Raw genomic sequence first — 25,437 nt, 5'->3', positions numbered from 1 at the left:
AACACCCATGTTTCCAGAGATGAATTATTCAAACCCCAAAGATTTCCTCTCAACACATGGCTCTGATGCTCCTCCACTACTACTGCTTGTGATCAGAGATGCACATATTGTCAGCCACCGAGGGACATGCTCAACTGGTTACGGTCAAACAACTGGCAAGCAAATGTGTGGCATTGAGCAGAATATTTGCAGTAGCCAATCTTTTACACCAAGACAAAACATCCAAGATCAGAAGCCATGATAGCCAATGCCTATTATCTTTTTTTTTACCTTTCCATTATATGTAAACCCCAACACTTTATGTCTGTGTTTGTATTGTCCACCTCATCCTTTGCCCCTGTGACAAATAAAAGTCATCATTATTATTATTATTATTATTACTAGCAGAGATACCTGTGGTTGCATGGGATTAAAATGGCATAGTTTGTATATATATATTACGTTATGATGAAACGTGATACAGGAAGGTGCAGCATTGACGACAAAATATTTGTGGAGTAAATGATGGGCTAATTTGACTAAGTGACATGTCATGTGTCCATTTGGTGAATTCCAGGCCCTAACCTGATATGGAAAATTGGGGGTGGGTGTGTGTGATTTTTTGAACGCACTGAAAAGCTGTCAGTAAGTATACTCTCCTTTGCAGCGGTCGGCATTGCATCTAACACAACCCATTGTATGGTTGACAGTCGAATGAATGTAGGTGTGATGGAGATATTGTATATAAATGGATACATTCCAGAAAGGGACAGCAATGGAAAAGTCAACTGTTGAAATGTTGCAGAAGGTGAAGGGCTGACACTAGACTGCTGGTGTGGCTGTAGAATAAGAAATATAAACTGAGCCTACACAGTCACATGAGAATATGTAGTAATGAATTACTTGAAAAAATAAGGCGTAATGGCTTACTGTGTGGTTGGTGGGAGTAATTGGAGAATATGCTTTGATACTAAAGTCCAATCAGGAAACTGCTTTGTTGGTGCAGTCTTCAGGTTTGTTGGTATTATACCAAAATGGTATCCATCTTCACCATTCACAAAGAACAGTAAATACTGGAGCACATCATAGGATGTAGTAATTCCTACCAAACCTCTTGGTAAACAATATTCTTTGTTTTCCCTTGTGGAACAAATGCAAATAGATTTTTTTGCATCCTACTCTAGAACAGCCAACATATAATTGCCCATGTGAGAAGCACAACTCTTCCAAGTGAAGTCCTACCACAGACAATGTTTGACCCTGGGGTTTATTGATAGACATTGCAAAGCTGATACGAATAGGAAATTCCACTCTTCTGAATGAAAAAGGAATTTCTGCTCCCAATGGAATGAGAGGAATCCAGGATATGAAAACATCTTCTCCTTTTTCCCATCCAGAGAGAATGGTGACCTCAATAACATGTGGCATCATCTTCTTTACCCCCAGGTATGTCCCATTTCAGAGTGTTGGTGGATCCAAATTCCTCAGTAACATTACTGGAGTTCCCACTGTGGGGAGGTAGTCCGGGAGGCTCCAATGAATTGAGAAATTTTGTTGGATTATTTACCACCTGTTCTGGATCTGAGATTGTATCAACTGACAAATAGATGTGAGGACTCCAGAAAGGTACTGCAGCAGCTGCTCATTAATTTTACTTTCAGTGCTGTTTTTTGGAGCCAGTATTGCTCTTTCACACAGCCAACTGAGGTTGTGATAATTTTTTGACCAATGAAGGATCTCCTCTTTGGAGATATTATATCAAGATATATGATGTAATAAAATAAGATGACAATTCATCATCATCATCATCATCGTTTAACGTCCGCCTTCCATGCTAGCATGGGTTGGACGATTTGACTGAGGACTGGCGAAACCGGATGGCAACACCAGGCTCCAATCCAATTGTACATTAATAATGAAATGTCAATAAAATAAGGTAAATAATATCAATATCTTAGCAAGTTTTAAGAAATAAAATACAATGAAGTGAGATGGCACTGTTATGTTAAAAATTAAATGTCAATAAAGAACACTAATTAATATCAATATTTTAAAAAGATGAAAAACATTCAGCAGATTAATCCCGCTGGATGTAAGGAAGACAATCAATTTCTGAAAGTTACTTCACAAAGAGTTACCTCGCTTCTCCATATAACCCAGGGAAGGAAGTTTTGTGCTCCCAGAGGGCCCGTTACTCATTATGTGAAAAATTTTAAGAGTCTAAAACCATCTCTGGAACATAAGTAATGTATGTTCCCAATTTAGAGAAAATCAGTTGTGAACCTCATAAGTTATGTGGGCTTACGCACACACACAGAGACAACCTGACTTTTATATATATATATATATATATAATTATTATTATTATTATTATTATCATTATTATTATTATTTAAGACAGCGAGCTGGCAGAATTGTTAGCACATTGGAGGAAATGCTTAGCGGTATTTCATCCATCTCTATGTTCAGAGTTCAAATTCTGCCATGGTCAACTTTGCCTGTCATCCTTTCGGGGTTGATAAATTAAGTACCAGTTATGCACTGGGATCAATGTAATCGATTATCCCCCTCTCCCAAATTTCAAGCCTAGTGCTAAAAGTAGAAAGGATTATTATTATTATTATTATTATTATTATTATTCAAGGCGGTGAGCTGACAGAATCATTATCCCGCTGGGTGAAATGCTTAGCGGTATTTTGCCTGCCATTACATTCTGAGTTCAAATTCCACCAAGGTAGACTTTGCCTTTTATCCTTTCAGGGTATATAAATTAAGAACTAGTCAAGTACTGGGGTCGATGTAAACAACTATCCCCCTCCCCACAAATTCCAGGCCATGTGCCTATAGTAGAAAGGATTGTTATTTACATTATTTACATTTGACGGATATTTGTCCTCATCTTGTTTGTTGTTAACACAACATTTCAGCTGATATACCCTCCAGCCTTCATCAGGTGTCTTGGGGAAATTTTGAATCTGGGTTCTCATTCCTAAGGTATTTTGCGATGTTATCATTATTATTATTATTATTATTCAGGTCACTGCCTGGAATCGAACTCGGAATCTTGGGGTTAGTACCCCACACTCTTAACCACTACGGGCATATGGCATAGTGGTTAAGAGCACAGGCTACTAACCGCAAGATTCCAAGTTCGATTCCAGGCAGTGACCTGAATAATAATAATGATGATGATAACAACAACAACAACAACAACGAAAAATACCTTCATGTACATAATTCCTCATCTCTTAAATATAGAACAGGATTGTTATTATTATTAAGGTGGCAAGCTGGCAGAATCGTTAGCAAGCTAGATGAAATGCTTAACGGCATTTCACCCGTCACTATGTTCTGAGTTCAAATTTAGCTGAGGTTGACTTTGCCATTCATTTTTTCAGGGTCGATAAATTAAGTACCAGTGAAACACTAGGGTTGATATAATCAACTATTCTCCTTCCCTAAATTTTGGGCCTTGTGCCTACAGTAGAAAGGGTTAGTATTATTATTATTAATAACAACAACGGTAATAATGATAATAACAATATCATTATATGCTTTCAGATATTATATTTTACATAATCATTGAATATATATATATATAGCGAAGAAGTTAGACAAAGAAACTGCCTGGAAACACTATGCATAAAATAACACAATGGGACACATATTATTATATGTATCATTGATGTTATCAATTTACAGTCATTGTAAATATATTCAATAAATGCTGTCCTCAATTCTGCAGCATTACTTTTTAATTACAATGTTTCTGAATGCAAGCAATAAAAGAAGAAAAATTTCCAAAGGATTTTAAAACAAAACATGTGGCAAGATATACTTATAGATTTAATGACCTGTTTCACTAACTCTTGTTCTACTGAATCTGAATTTAGATGAAATATTATCTTGGCAGTTTAAGTATTCTTATCTCCTTTCAAACTTTTGATAGCATACATTTAACAGGAGTGAAAATAAAATACTCTATGTGCTTCTCATATCTAGAAATCAATAAAAGCTTGTGGTATTCTATTCTTCATAGCAGCCATAAGGTTTTTATACAATAATGTTACTAAATTGGTTATATATTTGGAGAGGAAATAAAAGTAAACATGATAATTTCTTCCAGAAAAATTTCTTCTTCAGTGAAAATTTCATTAAACAAAATGCAATTGCAAACATTTCAATTTATTTTACATGCGATGGACTAATACATGATTTATTTTAATTAAATTAAAAAGTTATTATTTTTATGCAGAGATGGAGATTTATTTGAATATCATTGTGCATCACTGCCATCGTTCACTCCATCTAAACATATCTGACTATAAAAAAATTAGATGCTACTATTTTTGTCATGTCCATTTGCTTGATTGGTTGCTTGAGTGACCAGTCATTTATCTCAGAAATTATTGAAGCTAGAAGGTTAAAAAATGTTATCAATAATTACTTAGCAAAATGTAAATTTTATTTTCCATTCTTTTTGTTTTTCCTTTCCTAAGAAATTATTTGAAAGTTAAATATGCATCCCAGCTGCAGTCAACATGTCATATACTGGGTAAGATGCTGATAGCCTAATAAAAAGAAACAAATATATTCATCTTCATAAATGTAATTTTTTCAGATATTAGTGACCACAATAATGAGTAATACAAAACAGATTCACAGGATTAACATCAAGCTGATAATTTAAATAGAAAAAAAAAAAAAAAGAATACCAGCCTGATTATTCTATAATTAGTGATTTATGAGTAAATATGAATATAGTCATATTCTTATATATGTAATATTACTACATATATAGTTTGGATAAAGATTGAACAGACAAGTTTCAATGTTGTTTAGCAACGTATGAAGCTTAACTCACCACTCTACTCCCAAGGTGTTGAGATAAGGTAGCAGAGTGTTACTTATTGAAAATGTAAACAAAATTAAGCGAGGCACATTTACATTAATGGTACACATGGGCTAATTTAACAGTGATATTAAATGCAAATGGATAGGACTCAGCATATTTAATTATTTTTCTAAATACAACCTCATCATCATTTTACATTTGGGGGGTTTTTTTTCTATGCTGATATGGAAAGGTTGTCCAATGTGAGCCAGACTTAAGAACACTTACGTCATTACTCTGCATCAGTTCTTATTTAGAATTACTGCTCTCCAAACTAGTAATACAGCTTGCAGAGTCCACATCTTTTACATGTGCTAAATGTTTTTGACATGGTTTCTACACCTAGACGTCCTTCCTATTTACAGAATGAACTGAGTTTATTTTCTCTACTCTATATCAGTTCTTATTTAGAATTACTGCTCTCCAAACTAGTAATACAGCTTGCAGAGTCCACATCTTTTACATGTGCTAAATGTTTTTGACATGGTTTCTACACCTAGACGTCCTTCCTATTTACAGAATGAACTGAGTTTATTTTCTCTACTCTATATCAGTTCTTATTTAGAATTACTGCTCTCCAAACTAGTAATACAGCTTGCAGAGTCCACATCTTTTACATGTGCTAAATGTTTTTGACATGGTTTCTACACCTAGATGTCCTTCCTACTTACAGAATGAACTGAGTTTATTTTCTCTACTCTATATCAGTTCTTACTCAAAGTTACTGCTATCACAGACAGTTAACTCGTGATGCAACTTACAGAGTCAACATTTCAATTGTATGTTCTCTACATGTAGAGAAAAATTCCCGTTATTTTCATTTGTTAGCTATAGATGCTCTAAAATTGTGGTCTTTCTCTTGAATGACACCGTTAGTGCTGAGAAGGGAGACTTGCATTTTGGGGCAACTACTAGGCTTCCATAAAAAAAAAAAAAGAAACCTTGCCCACCTCTGCATGCACAGTTGCATATAATATGGTAAACCTCGACAGACAGAGGACCTTGGATTTATGATAATAAATGGTTTGAACATTTTAAAATGAATCCTTTTCATGATGTAAAAGCTTTAAAATCAAGAGAACAAACTATGGACTCAACAGGGACAATTCTGAATGCATACATCTATAGTTTCTCTTGTTTTGATTTTACTGACAAGGCTTGGGTCAACACAAGGCTGTGGTAGTAGATATGTAGCCCACAGTTCTATCAAACTCAAAACCATGCAATCATGAAATTTCTTAACTTACAAGGCTATGTCTGCACCCAGTGGTGGAATTAGTAGTTTACTTAGAGATAATCCATTTCTTCACAGTCCTTCTGATAAGGATGTCTTTATGGAAACACTATAATGTTTTCCAGTGTTTATATGGGTGCCAAATTTCAGAAGTTAGACATTTCTGTATGTATCTTTAAATCTGATTTCTAATCACTGGTAGTCCTATCCTAGTTAATATGATTCCTCATGATGACAGAGTAATTTGTAGAATAATAAGCAAAATTCTTCCTTTACAATGGCACTTGCTTTCAACAATAATGAATAATTACAAATAAAACTTTTTTAAATACTTGACAATGAAAATTCTTACATCATCAGTATCATCATCGACGTCGTTTAGCGTCCGCTTTCCATGCTGGCATGGGGTGGACAGTTTGACTGAGGACTAGCAAGCCAGAAGGCTGTACCAGGCTCCAATCTGACGTTGCAAAGTTTCTCCAGCTGGATGCCCTTCCTAACGCTAACCACTCCAAGAATGTAGTGGGTGCTTTTTACATGTCACACATGTATGCTGTTTGAAAGCTGATTATTAATTAGTTTAGAGTATGTAACTTTATCAAAAGAAAGCAATTATTAAAGTGTACACTGTCTAGAAAATGTTCGTAAATTCTGATTATAATATATTTTCAAGATTCTTTTATTACTGAAGATTTCAACTTCACGATTCAATCACAAAACTAATTTTTATCACTGTAACATGGTCATTTTACACTGTAAAATAGCATTTTTTTAACATCTGTTTATAATTCTTCTGGAAATGTAAAAGTTGCCCAAATATTTGCAACTCTACTTCTACAGACATATCAGTAAAAAACAGTTCTCTAAAGTATAAGTTTAATCTAGCGTCAGCCAAATTATGCTGATTCCAATATTCTTTCATATTTGTTGGATACTGTTCAAAACAATAAACTGAAGACTTAAATTAACATAATGCCTGATTTCTTCATAAATTCTAATGCTGTCTTTTAGTACTTGATATTGTTCTAAATTTATTTACTGTGCAACTGAGTACTATTAGACAAATAAAGGATACAAAGGAAAATTACATGTAACACATTAGGAAAATTGCACAAATTGGGAATCAAATGTATAAATATTATTCAGAGATTAGCAGAAAACCACCCAGAGGGTAGTCTTTCTGCTAGTATATACAATTAAAGAATTAATTTATATGATTGTTGATGGATTACATAATTTTCCTTGGATACATATAGCAAAATCTATGCTGATTGATTATATATGCCAGCTATCAACTAATATACAAACAATCTGAGAGAGTATGCAAGCTTCCCCTTACATCAAAGCTGATCAATATGCTGCTAAACCAGTATAACAATTCTTTAGTTATAAAATCTAATAAACAATTCTTTAGTAATAAAATCTCTGTGAAGGCACATGGCCAAGTGGTTAGGGTGTTGCACTCATGATTGCTAGATTGTGAGTTCAATTCCCAGACCAGTGGCATGTTGTGTTTTTGGGCAAAACACACAATTTCACATTGTTCTACAGGTGGGAGAGTAGCAGAACCATGTCAAGAGAAATGTTTTACGGCATATCTTCTGGCTCTCTACATTCTGAGATCAAACCTCACCTGCTTGAAGAAGGCAATGGGAAACCATTCCAGTATCCATCCCAAGTCTAACCATGGTAGTCAAAATTCCAGTAATCTACTCAATGGCAGCAAAGGAGAGTACACACCCTCCCAAGTGGTATGGAGAGTGCAGGAGAAGGTTCACATGCACACAACCAAGCCAAGGGCAGACCACCACTAGACTAAAAAATTTATAGTTTTACAAAATACAAACTATTTTAGAGAAAGGGTCAGTGTATATTCTTATATAGAACTGAGGAGACAAAAACAATACATGCAATTAATGGGGAAGAAATAATGTAGTGGAGGTTTCAATTAGAGTGCAGGCTTATTCATCTAAGTGTGACCAACCAAAAACTGAAACTTATCTGAAAGTAACAGATGACTTTTGTTATAGAATTTGTTTAGGTACAGGAATGGTTGTGTGGTTAAGAAGTTTTCTTTGTAACCATCTGGTTCCTGGTTCATTTTCGTTGTATGTTACCTTGGGCAAGTGTTTACTTCCATAGCTTCAGGTTTACTAATGCTTTGTAAACAGAATTTCATAGAGAGAGAGAGAGAGAGAGAGAGAGAAAGAGAGAGAGAGAGAGAAAGAGGGAGAGAGAGAGAGAGAGAGAGAGAGAGAGTGTGTGTGTGTGTGTGTGTGTGTGTGTGTGTGTGTGTGTGTGTTTCATCAATGTATTGTGGTGAAAAATGAAAACATCAATGAGATAATCAATAAACTGGTGCTTTGGAACTAGAATAACCTATAGTATTTGTTCTGCCCAAGTTGCATAGAAACTCTTGTGTCATTTTCTCTATCATAAATACAGCGAATGAGAGGATGGCCCATTAGAAATCTGTAACTTGTGATACTTGTTCACTAATTGAGACATAAAATATATAAATAAGTGGAACAAGGCAGAGCACAGTACCTAGAGTTCAAATATATTAAAATAATACCCGGCTGTCAAAATGCAGATCAAAATATATATTCGAGATAAGACTGTGAAGTGTAAAACAAATAGATAAGAAAATCTTGCAGAAATTCCATGAGTCACTAGCATAAAAATTAAGGCCTCTTGAGAAAGTAACCCAGAACCAATATACTTAGAATATAAGATGGCAAGCTGGCAGAATTGTTAGCACACTGGGAAGAATGCTTAGAGGTATTTCTTCCTTCTTTGCATTCCAAGTTCAAATGCCACCAAGGTCAAATTTACCTTTCATTCTTTTGGGGGTCGGTAAAATAAGTACCAGTGGAAAATGGGGTCAATGTAGTCGACTTAACTCTTTTCCCAAAATTGCTGGCCATGTGCCAAAATTTGAAACCAATATACTGAGAATGTCGTATTGAAACCTCATCATGTTGCTACCAGGACAGAAGAGTAAATATCAAATCAATGATGATGAGATTTAAACAATGTAATAAACTTGCTGATATCTTGTCATCATTTAAGCTTCTTCTTTTTCAACACTGGCATATTTAGACTTTGGATCATACTTGAGCTTGATCAAGACTGAATATTTTCCAACCCTGAAGAGGAAGTACAACCTTTTGTAATCTTTCTCAATCATCTTAAGTAAAATCCAATATTTTCATACTTATTTTTACTATTTCTTGATTTTCCTTTCATCATAGCTATCTCCCATTATCAGCCACATCACACATCCATAGTACAGCTGCTTTGTCTGTATACATTGACTCATACCTTTGATATGCAGCTCAATTTATCTCAACTTTCAGACAAAGTGACACAGCTGATCAATATAAAATTCTTTCCCCAACAACCTAAACTGTTAATACTTAGATTTCACTACTCTTTAACTGTTCGGGTCTTAAAGACACTTCAGTCTTGTTCACTTGTGACCTGAATTATAGTGTGACCCAAATTATATTACTGTTCATATACTTGAGATGGTACTTTTGATACACATTTAAACAAAGACCAACTTACTGATTGACAAAAACTCAATCACTAGCACAACACAGATGTGCTCTTATTTTTTTCCTTTCTCCTTCTTTTCTTCAATAGCTTCTGCTTTTCTCTGAATTACCAAGCTTTATACAACTCCTTTATATTACCCACCTCTCAAACCAAAACAATGAAACTACCTCTTTTCCTCTCATCATCCTTATTGTATATCACACATCCAAACCCTACATTAAACAGTTTGCTCAATACAGCTCTCTAGGACTTTCTGTCCCTACAGGCATTAACCCCTACAGAAATTAATACTGAATATCAACTCCACTGACTTCACCAACAGTCTAGACAATAAAAAGAGGTTTGAAGGAGAATTGGCTGCCCTTTCTAGTTAGTTGAGTCCCTATGGAGTGGCTCAGAAACTCTTTGTTGCTAATAGAAGTAATAAATCACAGAGCTTTTAACTATCCATATTCTAATACTAATACTCTGAGTAAAATTAATTCCTGTAGTAATTGTCTAGGTAGTTGTAGTAGTAGTAGTATTTCGCTACCTGTTATGGTTCTTAGTCATCTCTTTGTGAGAGGTTAAACCTCTTGAGATCAGCCTTCACCACTTTGCCCCATGTCTCCTTAGTCAATCACTTCCACAGGTCCCATGTGCTTGCAGCACTCAGTATTTCTTTCTATAACTGACACCATTCACACCCATAGCATAGTCTTCTACCTTGCACACTATATACAATTCCTCTAAAATTCTTCTAATAAGCAGTTTCTCTCTTAGCTCAAATGAACTGCATTGTATGTACACACTATATCATTACATATTTAGTAGAGAGTGCTCACCTCATTTCTTTCCAACCTTCACAAATTTTCAGCACTCAAGACTGCCATCTTGCTACCATGCTACAACATACTTCATACACAAGCATCATTAAATCTACCCTTCACGTGGAAAAAGAAACCTGTTGCTGCCAGCAGAGATAATGACTCCCTGAATTTCTTGCATCTCACACTTATTCTAACAACTATGCTTTTGGAACACCCCACTCCACTGTTAATTAGGCCATCTTGGTAGCAAAAATTGTAAAGTAATTCTAGGAAGCTTTCATAGCATTTGAAGGAATTTATTTCATATCTACTCTTACTGTTAGCAACAGGTATACCTGCAGCACCTACCTGCCAACTTACCTATGAGCCAACTACATCTCTTGTATGTACATAGTTTACAATAGACATACCTACCATTGGAATTGCTACCAAGTCCTTTCCTACATCTTAAGCAGGGCTGGATTAAGAGCCATACAGGCCCTATACACTTAAAAGATTTTGGTACCCTCATATATGAGTAACTCAAAATATAAACAATAATAAATCATAAAATAAGGGTTTATTTTTTAAAGTAGCTTGCTTACCAACCACATGGTTCTAGGTTCAGTCCCATTACATGGCACCTTGGGCAAGTGTCTTCTACTATAGCCTGGGGCTGACCAAAGCCTTGTAAATGGATTTGGTAGACTGAAACTGAAAGAAGCCTGTTATATATATATATATATATATATGTATGTATGTATGTATATGTCTGTGTTTGTTCCCCCACCATAGCTTGACAACTGATGTTGGTGTGTTTACGTACCCATGACTTATTATTATTTTAGCAAGTTTAAGGTGATTTCTTTTGTGCCGCAAACCATCTACCATTTCTTCCCTTAAGCATGTGCTTATTCTGTTTGATAGTTAATCCAGTGCTGATTTCAAGTATGGCTACTTTCACAATGTCAGAGGCCCAGTATTACTTTCTTGCTAACCTTAGTCATCGCAAGGTTTACTTTGAATAAAGTAAATCAAAGTTTTGCTTTCAAGTCTGGAATTTCTTCTTTAAACCTTTGACTGGTTCAACTATGAGAACTATGTCATTAGCATACTATGGCCTGGGAGACTAGAGAAACAGAAGGAGACTGATACCAGAGCTCTGAGTTACACCAATCTGCAACTCTACATTCCTTGCTGTACTTGTTAACATTCACTTATCTGACAGCAACTCTATCAATGCTTTGCACACCTCTCACAAGTCATTCATTTAGTCCTAGTTTTCTTAATAACTACCAAACTACAGAGTGTGGAACCCTGTCAAAGCCTTCTCCAGGCTGGCAAAAGCTAAGTGGAGTGACTTAATCAGAATAAGTAATTTTTTGTAAGTAGTTTCACTGAGAACAGAGAATTAGCCTTGATGAGTTGCAGTACAGAGTTATTCATACTGTCCTGGCATAAATCTGAACTGCATCTCATCTAGGCTAATTCTCCTCCAAATCATTTGTTCTATAACACTTACAGTAATTTTCATAACCTTTCATTTTTATCAATTATAATCATGTAATTCTAAAACAAATAATATTAATTTCAGATTACAAATTGCCTGATATTTTAAATTATATAACAATAAAGTGATTAAACCAATAGCTTTAGGTCTCAAGTGTAATACAAGTGTATCATAAACTAGAGGAAATTTCAGCACAAGTAGCATAGAACAAGTAATAACAGTAGAAAAAATAAATAAATAAAGGAAGGGTTAAAGGAAAAGCATGTTGCATAACTGATTTGTTTAAGCTAATGTTTTATACACTGTTAAAGCTTGCCCTGAATTTCTTTTGTTCCACTGTTTTGAATATAAAATGAGACAAGTAAACAAATTGTATATGAATATCGAACATTGGGAAGATTGAAAATGGGAATAACACAAAGAAATGATGTAAAATAAAATATATTATAAAAAGAAGAAAGATTAGACGTAACTGGGATTGCAATAGAAATAGAAAATGCAAGATCAGATCTTGACAACAGTTAGAATATTCTTTTAAGTGGTTTACTAATAAGTTAATAACCAGTAGGTTACTAGATTTTCCTGATCCACTGATACAAAGCAAAACTCATGAGTTTATTGTAAAGTAAAGGTTGCTCATGATCTGATTACTCCAGCCTTAAAAGATGAATTAGTCCTCAATGTATCCCTTCTATCACCCTCAACCAGTACAACTAGTTCTTATCTTCTCCAAACTCAGTCAATTTCTCTCTCTCTCAATCTACTATATGAAAACACACTACATGACTATATGAAAACACACTACAGTGTGTCCCAAACCATGAAAAGGTAGCTTCTTTTTATATTTTTTTCTAATTTTTTATCTGTATGTTCTACTTCACACAACTGAATATTCTTCCAACTCATATAAGCATTAAAAACACGAATATAGTTTTAATGTGAGTAAGAGAGACAGTCTTCCATGTAGAAACCACCATAGCCATATGCAGTAATACTCTCAGAACCCAACAAATCCATAGAAATGGATTGTTCTTCAGTAGCCAATACCAGGAACATTTGCGATCTTCATATCTCTGCTTTTGCCAATAAGTGTTTGTGGTCAGTACAACATCAAGATCAAGAACTATGTGTATTCCATCCCAGGTAGTTTCAGTAGCAAATTTAAAGATGGAACCAACTACCCACTAAGAGTAAGGCAAATGAACACTGAGAAGCCATAATCAATGGAAAGACAAAAAAATCAGGCCATGACTAGTGATTTGTAGAAGGGAAAAGGTTACCACCATCCACTGAGGAACAAAATCAAGATGACAGAAAGGAAATAACAAAGGAAGATAAGACATAAATGAATCAAACAAATATGTTGGGCTTTGATAACCTCCACAGTAGACTTAACATAGAGATGAAGGATCTTTTTTAAAACGGGGGCCACATTTTTCATTAACGAAACACTTTGAAACTTGGAACACTGGTAGAATGTGTCATATAAAACATCTTTTTCTCTTAGTCTTCTTAAAAAAAAAGAAATCCATAAATTATTCCATGTTAAAGTTGTCGTATTTCTGTAATTTCAACCAATCACTGACGTCCATTCAGCCGATATACATTAAGCGCCGACTACATAAACAAACGATTCTGAAACAATTAACCCTAACCCTAACTCTAACCCTAACCCTAACCCTACGGTTAGAGTTAGGGTTAGGGTTAGGGTTAAAGCAAATTTAAAATGAAAAAAGCAAATAAAACGAAGAATCGTTTGTTTATGTAGTCGGCACTTAATGTATATCGGCTGAATGGACGTCAGTGATTGGTTGAAATTATCGAAATAAGACAATTTTTTACATGAAATAAATTCGAATACAAAAATATTTTTCTGTTCTATAACACAAAATAGATAAGTATACGAAGTTTGAAAGTCTTTCGGTACCAAAAACACTACGTAAAACATTAATGAAAAATGTGGCCCCCGTTTTAAAAAAGATCCGAGATGAACAAGCATAAAACAATTAAAATATTTGTTAAAACTTGTCCAACACATATAGTCTTTTTTCGTGCCCACAACCTTGTCATTCAAATCAGGAATTGGACAACAGACATATATATAATCTCACGCACTGGTACAGACATATGATACAAAAGGTATATAACAGCTATTTAAAGAAGTGCTGAGGGAACTCATAGAAGAGGAAGACCAAAGAAGACACTAGATAAAGTGTTGAGGATTGATCTCAAGCATCATTTGAATGAGATGAATGAGACCAGAGGTGACAGATTGGGGACACACAGTGCTGGAAAAAATTCGACCATGCAGACAAGCATAGTGAAATGGACATAAAAAGAGGAGTAGTAGTGGACACTAGGATGTATAATGTCTATCTACATCTGAAGCTTTCACCTATTTTGAGCCAGCTAAGTTTCCATCTGCTACCCCTCTTACCTGTTCTCTCATCTCTCTATCACTTACCTATTCTCCTATTCATTGTACCAGGTCACCTGCATAAAGAAAAGTACCTTCCATTTGTCCATACCCATTCTCCCTCTTCCAACCATTAAATGTATCTCTCTACAGTGCTCTCTCTCCCATCATGATGCCTGAGTAACAAAGGATTATTGCATATCACCCCTCCCTCAATCCTCCTGCACCACTAGCCATCACTTCCCCTTCGGCAAGTCACACATTACTGACATCCATCACACTCTCATACCATCATTTTACGACTATCCATCATCCCCCCCTTCTCTCTCTCTCTCTCTCTCTCTCTCTCTCTCTCTCACCAACAAACATGTAGCTGCCTTTAATGTTTTCTCCCATTACTTTCTGTCATTACTTTCTCACATTTAACCCTGACATTACAGTTTCTCTTCCATTAAACTTCCTAGTTCTGTTTCCTCCCAACATACCTCTGCTTCTTCTTCCTTCTCACTCTAGTTGTCTTCTGCTATTGCCTTCTGTAATGCCCAAGCTGTTGGTCATATAACTCAGAATAAATGGATACATTATATATAAAACCATAGGGGGTACCCTTTTGTTATGCAGGAAACATATCTACTTCACCAGTGCTAGTACCATATATAACCACAGAAACAGAGTGACAGATTAACATAACAAATACATGTGTAAATACACACAAACTAAGAAATACCTCCATACACACAAACACAGACATATACATTGCATATTAATGAACCCACACACGTATATTCACAAGTAAAAAATGTTCAAGTCCTAAACCTTAGAAACCCTCATACACATACACACACAAAAAACAAGTAAAATAGAGTTGGAGACAGCCAGAGGTGAGTTACATAAAAAAAAAAACATCAACAGTTAGTATGAAATATAATTTCTTAAAAGAAACCAAATTAATTGAGAGAAAGAACAGGAAACATGAGTAACAGATGATAGAAGACTTCAGGGAAGTTATAAAAGGGAAATACAGAAGTTTTACAGAATCAGAATTTAAAAGGAGAGAAAAAGAATACAGCGGAAATGGAAAATTCGTTGTAAAAAATAACAAAAAGGTTTAATGAGTCAAAATATTAAAAAAAAACAACAAAAAAAAAAAACAGTTGGAAGTTGGCAGTGAGATAACAGATCAAAAAATATCTTTAAAAAAATATTCCAAAGTAATGTTAAGATCCAATGCATTTCAATGGAACAGCTAAAAAAAAATGCGCAGCAAGCTTCAGCTAATCAGTGTTCAATATTTGTTTTGATTGATGCTTAATGTTTGCCTTTAAATATATTCTTAATGTTCTTTTTACTTCGTTTTCGCCTGAAGATCAAAAACATGAGATTCAAACTAACAATTTGTGAAGTTTCCAATAAAATCTGGTGTTTGTGTACATGTGTCTGACACTGCACCAGTATTTAAATAAGAGAGGCATTGAGTAAAAATGTTAACTTAGAGAAACAGTGTTCTAGTTGACCATAACCAAATCTAGTTTGTCTTGCTGTCTATTCCCTTCTCATATGTTAACAAAGCTTCTTAGTCACTTTTACATTTCTTTGTAAATTTGTTGCTATTTAGTTCCAGAGCCTTTATTCTGTTGACCCCCTGTAGACTCCATTCTGAAGCTTTTGACAGATTTTAATAATCATCATATACAAAGAAATTCCTAAAGAGAACTGATCCTAAACTCATAACATAAAATAATATGAATTGAGAACTACGAAATATTTTGTGCCACACTCTAACCACTCTAATAACAGTAATAATTATTAACAATATTAATTACTATTAAATCCATAATATGGCTTCATGCCAATATTATCATCACCATTACCATCATCACAATTGTTTCAACATTTATTGATTTATCTAATCAGTTTAAACAGTTGTGTAAGGCTTGTATGTCAATGCAGACTAAGAAAGGTATATAATACTCTTTTTATAAAGAATAAACAAAAATAAAAGCAAAAAATAAAAGAACAAATAAAAAGAAAGACAAGGAGTAGATCCAGAGTCGAGGGGAAATGTCACTGATGAGGTTGTAAATGGCAACAAAAGGACTTTGACAGACCTAACTCACTGAAGGATTCACGGGACAATTAATCAAAGAATTGATTAGTTAATTGGTTAAATAGTTAACCAATTGATAAATAAATAATAAAGAAGGGGAACAAAATTAACGCATGAGTTTATTAATGGCATAATGACCTCCCAAGATACAACAAATAAAAAAGAGGAAAAAGAAATATAGATAAAGAACAGTTAAAGGTTGCCATTATTAAACCTTTAAAAATGGTTTAATAATGGAAGATCTTGTGTTGATGGATCATTGAAAATCAACTGCACATCTAGCACTGATAGCCTTGTCAAAACTATTTCCAAAATTTTATCTAAGATGTAATTTTTGCATTAGAACAAATAATGGCATATGGTTTCTGAATAGTCTTCACAAAAACATAAAAGTAATTTCATATGACCTCTTCATGATAGGACATAGTTCAAAGGAATGTGGTTTGTTCAGTATCTGATATATTTCATCTCTTATCTTTTAATTATTTCAGGCACTGGACAGTGGAGAATTAAGTTACTTGGATGCAAACAAACCAGCTATGGTTGTCAGCAGCGGTAGAAGAAGAAAAACATAAACACACATACACAGCTTACATCTACCAAATTTACTCAAGGCAATTAGTCAGCCCAGAACTCTAGAAAAAGACACTTACACAAGGTGCCATACAGTAGGACTTACATTGCAACCAATTTACCCTGTTACACTTTAATTTGCATCTTAATAATGGTTAACATAGGATTAGCTGAAAATATTCATAAAGAACATTATAATCAAAGCTTTAGTGTTTGTTTTACCTGAAATATATTATAAGACATTAAAAGAAAATCTCAGATTCAAGAAGGGATTTACTTTTGAAAGTGGAAGGAGACTAAAATATGTTGTCTAATTTGTTTAAGCTATCTACAAACATGTGCAATACTAGGCACTTGTCTCTAGTCATCTAGCCATAACAGTCATGCCTCAATCTATCAAATTCTGAAGTATTTAATCCTACTGTAATGCATTCAAAAATGTGTTCTACTTCTTAATGTTATTCTGATTATGGTGAAGGTGAATCACACCTCAAGCTTAGCAAAGCAGATAAGCCATCACTAATGAAACGAGAGTGTTTTTGTGATGCATATCTTCAACAAGTTATGACAAGTACCAATTTTCATTTCAATGGCAGCAAATCATTTCAAATGCAATGGTTAATTACTATTCAAAATGAATTAATTACTTAGGTCAAATCAATATTAATATCTGAATTTAAAATGTTATTAATTGAATAAATATTTCTATTTTGTCCCTCATATTTCATTTCCACATCAACATCATTTTACATCTGCTTTTTGATGCTGGCATGGGTTGGACAGGTTTTCTGAGGCAATATTTTACAGTTAGATGTCCTTCCTGTTATCAACTCCTTTAACCAATTACAGTATTTAAAAGTCTAATACTTCATAGAAACATGATTAATAATGCTTAACTAGCTATATGTTGCCTATAGCTGAAATGCTATTAAAGTTACTAGGACAATGAAAAGTTTTAAATTAGAAACCACAGTCTCATGTAAATGATAATAGATATTGGAAATATCAAATTTGAGCCAGATAAGTGATAGAGCTACAAACATACTGACAAGATTCTTGATTGCAAATGACTATGTTTACTGAACAGTAGAACACCTGCCATTCTCAAATTAGGAACTATAAATTATTTCAGTTATTAAATACATATAGGATAGGTTATTCTACTAATGTTCAACACAGTGTGGTGTCTTACCTCTGATCAATGTTTGCATTGAAATAATCTCATAATTCCTAATAAAGTTTAATATAATTTCCATCAAAATCTCATTGGTTAATTTATTATAGTAGAGTGTAATATTTAGTTTAAAGTCTAAAACTAGTTGATATTAATAAATTGAAAATGAAAGTGAAATAGTGAAAATAACTTACCTATCACTGTCATTTTAACATTTATAACTAACACGTTCACAACATGGCTGTATTTTAAAGATCATTTATTACTAGAATTGTAGGTATTGATTTAGCTGTTCGTATCATCTTTTGTACTTATAACTATGCTTCATTTAACTACAATTTCATTTTATTGAAATCACAAAACTTTATTGTAAATCGGAATATTAATTTGAAATACATAAAAGGTTAAATTAATTGATATATTAGCTGCAGAACATTTAAACTGCTAGCAATAGTCTATATAAAAGCTGTTGAATTGCAAAACTGAATAATCCACACCACTAAGTAGTTATATCATAGAGCAATGGAAAATACTTAGCAGCTTATATCACCAGCTACAAGTTCTGTAACACAGTGAACTTAGAGAAAGAAAATGTCAATACAGAGAATCAATTATCAACACTGACTAACACTATCAATGCTGAGACTATGTAAACCAAGTAATGCTACAGCCACATCTAAACAGAAATTTGTGTCATTGTAATATAGCTGTTTACATAGGAGATCTTAACATACTTTCACTCAGCAGTGTCAAAATACAGGCATTGTGTATATATATGTGTGTGTGTGTGTGTGTGTGTGTGTGCATGCGCAATATTATCCATTCATTATTCATGAAAAACAGAGACTAAAACTATCGCATGCCCCCAAAAATGTTAGGATTTATACTCTCAGGTGATCTCATGGTGACTGCTTACAATTATGATTACATCATAACATACAGGTTTGTTTCTCTAGTCAGAAAATATTTCAGTACAGAACTGATTGCTTTTGTGTTGTGTCAGTCTAAGCTTTTTCTATCCTTAACTATAACAATAATCTTTCTCTTCTCTGAACTTACTAGCAATATGCTACTATCAACAAAAGTATTTCATTCGCTTCATTACCAACTTTATACAAAAATAACCACAATAAAGAATGACTTTCTATTTATTATATCTAGTTGTGGACTGTAGATGCTATGCACTATAAATTAACTGATGAGAATCCAATGGAAATTACATAAGACATTAATTGGACTTCATGAGACTCTAACCCTTATCAGACTATAATAAATACACTCCCTATCCCTCCTCTGAAGTTGTATTCATATATTCGACAACTGGCTTTTAAAAGTTTTAACTCAAAATTACTCACATTAAACTTATCCAACATTCTTATCTCCCAGTATAGGAAAGTTTTACAAGGTAACAGACACTTCCCACATAAAAGCACTACAACAACACTATCTCTCCAACTTATTCCAAACATGTACAAAACACATAAATATCAGATTAGTTGCAAACTGACTTCTGCTCACAGGACTAACCAAAATAAGCCTTAAGGATTCAACTTCATTGTATAATGATTGGATTTACTATGTCTTTCTCTGCTTCAAACATCACAGCTGCCTCTAGATATAATAAAACAGGTTTAATAGTGAAGTGGATAGAAGTCTCAACAGATATAATATATTTCATATGACCAAAAACACATGAAAAAAAATGTTTCAAGTATTTATAGAACCAGACTAAAGTATGGTGTATTGAGTGTGCTGAAATAAAAGTTCTGCTCCAAATACTCAGTTTCTTCCAAACCAAATACGTCTGTTTAATGACAATCAATTGTTAATCTGAATAAAACACACTTTATTGAATATATACCTAAAGTGTAAACTAGCTCAGCATCATCAAAAAGGTGGCGCAGGAGTGGCTGTGTGGTAAGTAGCTTGCTTACCAGCCACATGGTTCTGGGTTCAGTCCCACTGCGTGGCATCTTGGGCAAGTGTCTTCTACTATAGCCTCGGGCCGACCAAAGCCTTGTGAGTGGATTTGGTAGACGGAAACTGAAAGAAGCCTGTTGTATATATGTATATATATGTATATATATATGTGTGTGTGTGTGTTTGTCCCCCTAGCATTGCTTGACAACCGATGCTGGTGTGTTTATGTCCCTGTCATTAGCGGTTCAGCAAAAGAGACCGATAGAATAAGTACTAGGCTTACAAAGAATAAGTCCCGGGGTCGATTTGCTCGACTAAAGGTGGTGCTCCAGCATGGCCACAGTCAAATGACTGAAACATGTAAAAGAGTAAAAAAGTAGAACCTTTGAAGATTTATCCAAGAATAAGGCAGATGACAATTAGAGAACATTCTAACAAAATATAGGAATAAAAACATAAAAGATGAGGTTAATAATCAGCTTAGAAATAGAAATCTCATGTAAACTTCCAATCCAAAGCATTCCCTTATTACACAAGCTGACAGAGCCTCTACGTGGTCAACCAACAAGAAACATAACTTGCACCTCCCTGTCCCAAGTTAGTAAAAGGGAAAAGCACATTGGATTATATAGCGCTGGAAACTGCCTAAAAGACAGGAAGATCACAGCTAGAATGCCTTTGATCACAGGTTTGCTTGATCGGGGTTTACCTGGGACTAAAAAACAACTACATCAATTTTCTGATTACATATTTTTATAATATCCTTCCAACATTCCTCATTCATATTAAGAGATATTTTTAACTGTCAAAACTGCTCTAATTATAATGAGCAGAATAAAAATGTTAAGTTTACCTCCAAGGACAGGATAACATTGTAACAATATCATATGGGCTTATAGATCAGGAAGCCAACAATTATTTCTAGTAAGCTATATTCAGAAATAGCATTTAAATAGATCCTGTTATAACATTTGAATGAAATGTTTTGTTCAGTATGCCAGTGCACATCTCATAAAGGTTTATTGTCATTTTACTTGAAATAGCACATCTCCCACAGCACCCATTAACTAGTTTCATACTGCATACGTTATTATTTTCTACATAACCCATCCACTAATTAACTGCTTCTAATTTAGGCATAAGGCCAGCAATTTTGAGGGAACAGAGTAGTCGATTACACTGGCCCCAGTACCTGACTGGTACTTTATTTTATTGAGTTTTGGAAGAATAAAATGCAAAGTTGACCTTGGCTGGATTTGAACTCAGAACCTAAAAAGCCAGAACAAATACCACCAGGCAATTTTCCTGATGCTATAATGATTCTGCCAATTCATTATGCAAGCACTTACTAGTGATGTAAGAACACATCAGTGCTCACCTTTAACCTTTACAATTTCATCAACAACTTCAGTACTTAAATCTCTGTAATCCTCTAGAATTCTACAATGAGAACTAGACCATCAACATATCTTGGCAGAGTTTCTACAGCTGATATAAATAAATAAATATATAGGCGCAACATGTCTGTGTGGTAAGAAGCTTGCCTCTCAACCATATGGTCCTGGGTTCAGTCCCACTGCATGGCACCTTGGGCAAGTGTCTTCTACTATAGCCTCAGGCCGACCAAAGCCCTGTGAGTGGATTTGGTAGATGAAAACTGAAAGAAGCCTGTCATATATATGTATGTATCTGTGTATTTGTGTGTGTGTCTGTGTTTGTTCCACCTGCTACCATCGCTTGACAACCGATATTGGTGAGTTTATGTCCCTGTAACATTAGCAGTTCGGCAAAAGAGACTGATAGAATAATTACTAGGCTTACAAAGAATAAGTCCAGGGGTCGATTTGTTCGACTAAAGACGATGCTCCAGCATGGCCACAGTTAAATGACTGAAACAAGTAAAAGAATAAAAAGATATATATACTCACACACACACACACACACGTATAAAGATATATACATATATACACACAAACCTATGCACACATACACGTATATAAAAATCAAACAGGTAACAAGTAAAATTTGAGGCAAAGAGGAAACAAACAAAACAAAATAAGATAAATAGATGAATGAATGAATAAATAATATTCTTTTCTACTCTAGGTACAAGGCCCAAAATTTGGGGCGAGGGGGTCAGTCGATTAGATTGACTCCAGTACACAACTGGTTTCTATTCCTAACGCCAACCTATACACACACACACACGAGGGGACTATTTGATTACAACAACCCCAGTGTTTCACTGGTACTTAATTTATCAACCCCGAAAGGATGAAAGGCAGAGTCGACCTCAGCAGAATTTGAACTCAGAATGTAAACACAGACAAAATTCCATTAAGTATTTTGCCCAGTGTGCTAATAATTCTGCCAGCTCACTGTCTTAATAATGATAATAATAATAATGATAGAGATGGACTAATTCTTGCTACTCAAGACCAATGCTTGACCACAAACAACTATGAAAACAAAATAATGAAAACATGCCCTAACACCAAATGCAGAATGTGTAACCAGCACAGTGAAACAGTTGACCACATTATCTCTGGCTGTAGTTATATCAACTGGACAATATGCCAACACTACAACATAAAAACTGACAAAAAATAGGATAAAAATATGCCAAACAAGGTACATGACAATGACCAGGCCACAATCATCTGGATATGCCTGTTCAAATTGACAGAGAATCATCCAGATATAAAAATCAAGGATTGGGGATACATATTGCAGTCCCTTCTGACCAAAAAGAAGTGGAGAAACTGTCAAATACAAAGACCTCAAAATTGAAGTATTCAAGATGTGGGGCATGAAAGTGAAGACAATATCAGTAATAATTGCAGCAATGGGTATGATAAAAAGAAAGTATGAACAAAAACATAGAAGTTAAACCTGGACCTTCAATACTAGACACTATCCCAAAAATAGACCTGTTAGGAACAGTCCACATCGTATGCAAGACTATCAATTCAATAGTATAACCCAAATAAAAAAAAATCCACAAACACAAGACACACTCTATACAGTAAATATTCAATAACATAAACAATTCCCACAACATGTACTCTATAGGCTGGATACCTAACAGAAGAACACAACTGGCATTACACACAATACACAATACAAACCCTAATACAACAAAAGACTGCAACCAAACCTCATAACAAAACAAACAGATGCAATACAATACAGCGAAAAGTCTGCACTCTCCAAACAACAAAAGAACACACAATACTGCATACACTTTCTGAAACAATCAAATGTTGGGCTCCACATGCAAGGACATGTGCTGTTTATCTTGATATAAGATCACCATGTTGCGCACATATGGTTATGATGCATGTACCTGGTGTACCCTTATCGGACAGATAGTCATGATGGGTATATTTGGCTTTATATATTTTACCCTAGCGTCACTTTGATGGCATGTACTGCTCTCTCACTCAATAATAATAATAATAATAATAATAATAAAATTCGACGACTAGCACCCATGCCAACGTCGTCTCCTTCATTGGACACGAAACTCAGTTTGCGAAGACCTGTTGGGGCAAGCGAAAGCGAAATCATAATGGCACCTGTGCCCAGCATCGCCTTCCTGGCACGTGTAAAGACATTCAAGCGAGATCATTGCCAGCGCTGCTGGACTGGCTTCTGTGCAGGTGGCACGTAAAATACACTAGTTTGAGCGTGGCCAGTGCCAGTACCGCCTGACTGGCCCTCGTGCTGGTGGCATGTAAAAGCACCCACTACACTCTCGGAGGGGTTGGCGTTAGGAAGGGCATCCAGCTGTAGAAACTCTGCCAAATCAGATTGGAGCCTGGTGTAACCATCTGGCTCACCAGTCCTCAGTCAAATCGTCCAACCCATGCTAGCATGGAAAGCGGACGTTAAATGATGATGATGATGATGATGAATAATAATCCTTTCTACTATAGACACAAGGCCTGGATTTTTGTGGGGTGGGGGACAATCGATCACATCGACACCAGTACTTGACTAGTACTTAATTTATCAACCCCAAAAGGATGAAAGGCAAAGTAAAGTAGCATCTCCAAGTCTCTTTCCTTGCTGCCTCATTAAATGCAAGTGAGCCATCATCTATGCAAACCTTTCCTCATCATATAAGACTTATATCTGAGGTCTTCGTGGACAACATTTCTGACTGTTCCTTCTGACAAATGGAGATCTTTTGCAATTGACCTCATGGACTTTCTGGGATTGTAATCGATGATCTTTTGAACTTGCTGGATAAATTCATGCGTTCTGATGATTTCAGAATGTTTAGAATGCTTTTTATACTTTGATACTGGAGATACGTTTCCATCTTCAGTCTCTAGCTTCTTACAAACTTTACAGATGAAAGATCTGGAAACTTTTAAAAATTGAGATATTTCTAAACCGCTATGCTCAGCCTTTATAACCACAATAACAGCATGCCTCTTCATTTCTTGAGTAATCTGAGGGTCTGCTATTATTATTTTCTGAAAAAAGATTATACAGAGTTAGCAAAAAGGTATGTCCTCAAATCCCTTATGCACCCTGTACGTGAAAGTAACGGCAATGTGGTTGTGGAGATATTGAAACAGTAATAAAAGATATATTATGTGAAGTAGTGACACTAATGATGGTAATATACATATAAATACTGTCAACATTTGGTATCTGGGCATAATGCCTTAGGATTGAACAAATTGGTCCCAATGCAAGTCTTCAGGTTGTAGTAGTGCCAATGGTAATGCGGAAGTTAGTAGTTATACTACGAATAGTAATAAAAGTAACTAAGATAATAATCATGGTGACAGAACACTAACGATGATGACAATAATGGTGGTGAAACCAGTAATAGGGTTAATGGGTTCACGTGTGAGGGAAGGAAGGGGCTTCTATGACTAGGAATCCAGGCTATGAGCTGTCACTATCCTGTTATAGGAGGAATGTACTTGAATGTTTGCATGCAGGCAAAGGGGATAGTGTTTCCGCTCTTGTGTTCAGGATGTTGGTTGAAGTTAGGATAGTCAATTTTTTGGTTGCACATAGCTTGCATCTTGTACCACAGCGATTGTCGGTTTTTGCTTGTGCTACAATACTTCACTTGATAGTACAATTGTTGATATCACTGTCTTTCCGGTACCAGATATATTTTGACATGCTTCTGTTTCTTGGTGTATAAAAGAGTTGTATGAAAAAAGATCTTATATACCCTTTTCTGTGAGCCTGGTATGCATTTTGGTAGTGTCACCACAATTGTACACTTCAATGTGTTTGTTACCAGCATCGC

The 25,437-nt window shown here is 34.9% G+C and overlaps 1 protein-coding gene across 2 annotated transcripts in view; it reads right to left on the bottom strand.

Moving 5' to 3' along the window:
• LOC106868497 (E3 ubiquitin-protein ligase MARCHF8) overlaps positions 1-25,437 on the bottom strand; it is a 72,128-nt gene that overhangs the window by 29,830 nt on the left and 16,861 nt on the right. The window contains exon 2 of one of the 2 annotated variants that reach the window (XM_052968158.2): positions 11,062-11,170. The exons of the other annotated variant lie outside the window; for it this stretch is intronic. Coding sequence (XP_052824118.1) covers positions 11,062-11,070 — 9 coding nt within the window. The 5' untranslated portion in view covers positions 11,071-11,170. The remainder of the gene's footprint in view (positions 1-11,061; positions 11,171-25,437) is intronic. 2 annotated transcript variants of the gene reach the window in all.

Source organism: Octopus bimaculoides, chromosome 5 (assembly GCF_046866305.1).
Source record: "Octopus bimaculoides isolate indiv1 chromosome 5, ASM4686630v1, whole genome shotgun sequence".
NCBI classification, from domain to species: domain Eukaryota; kingdom Metazoa; phylum Mollusca; class Cephalopoda; order Octopoda; family Octopodidae; genus Octopus; species Octopus bimaculoides.
The sequence above is the reverse complement of the archived record's forward strand: the minus strand, read 5'-3'. Positions and strand labels throughout refer to the sequence as shown.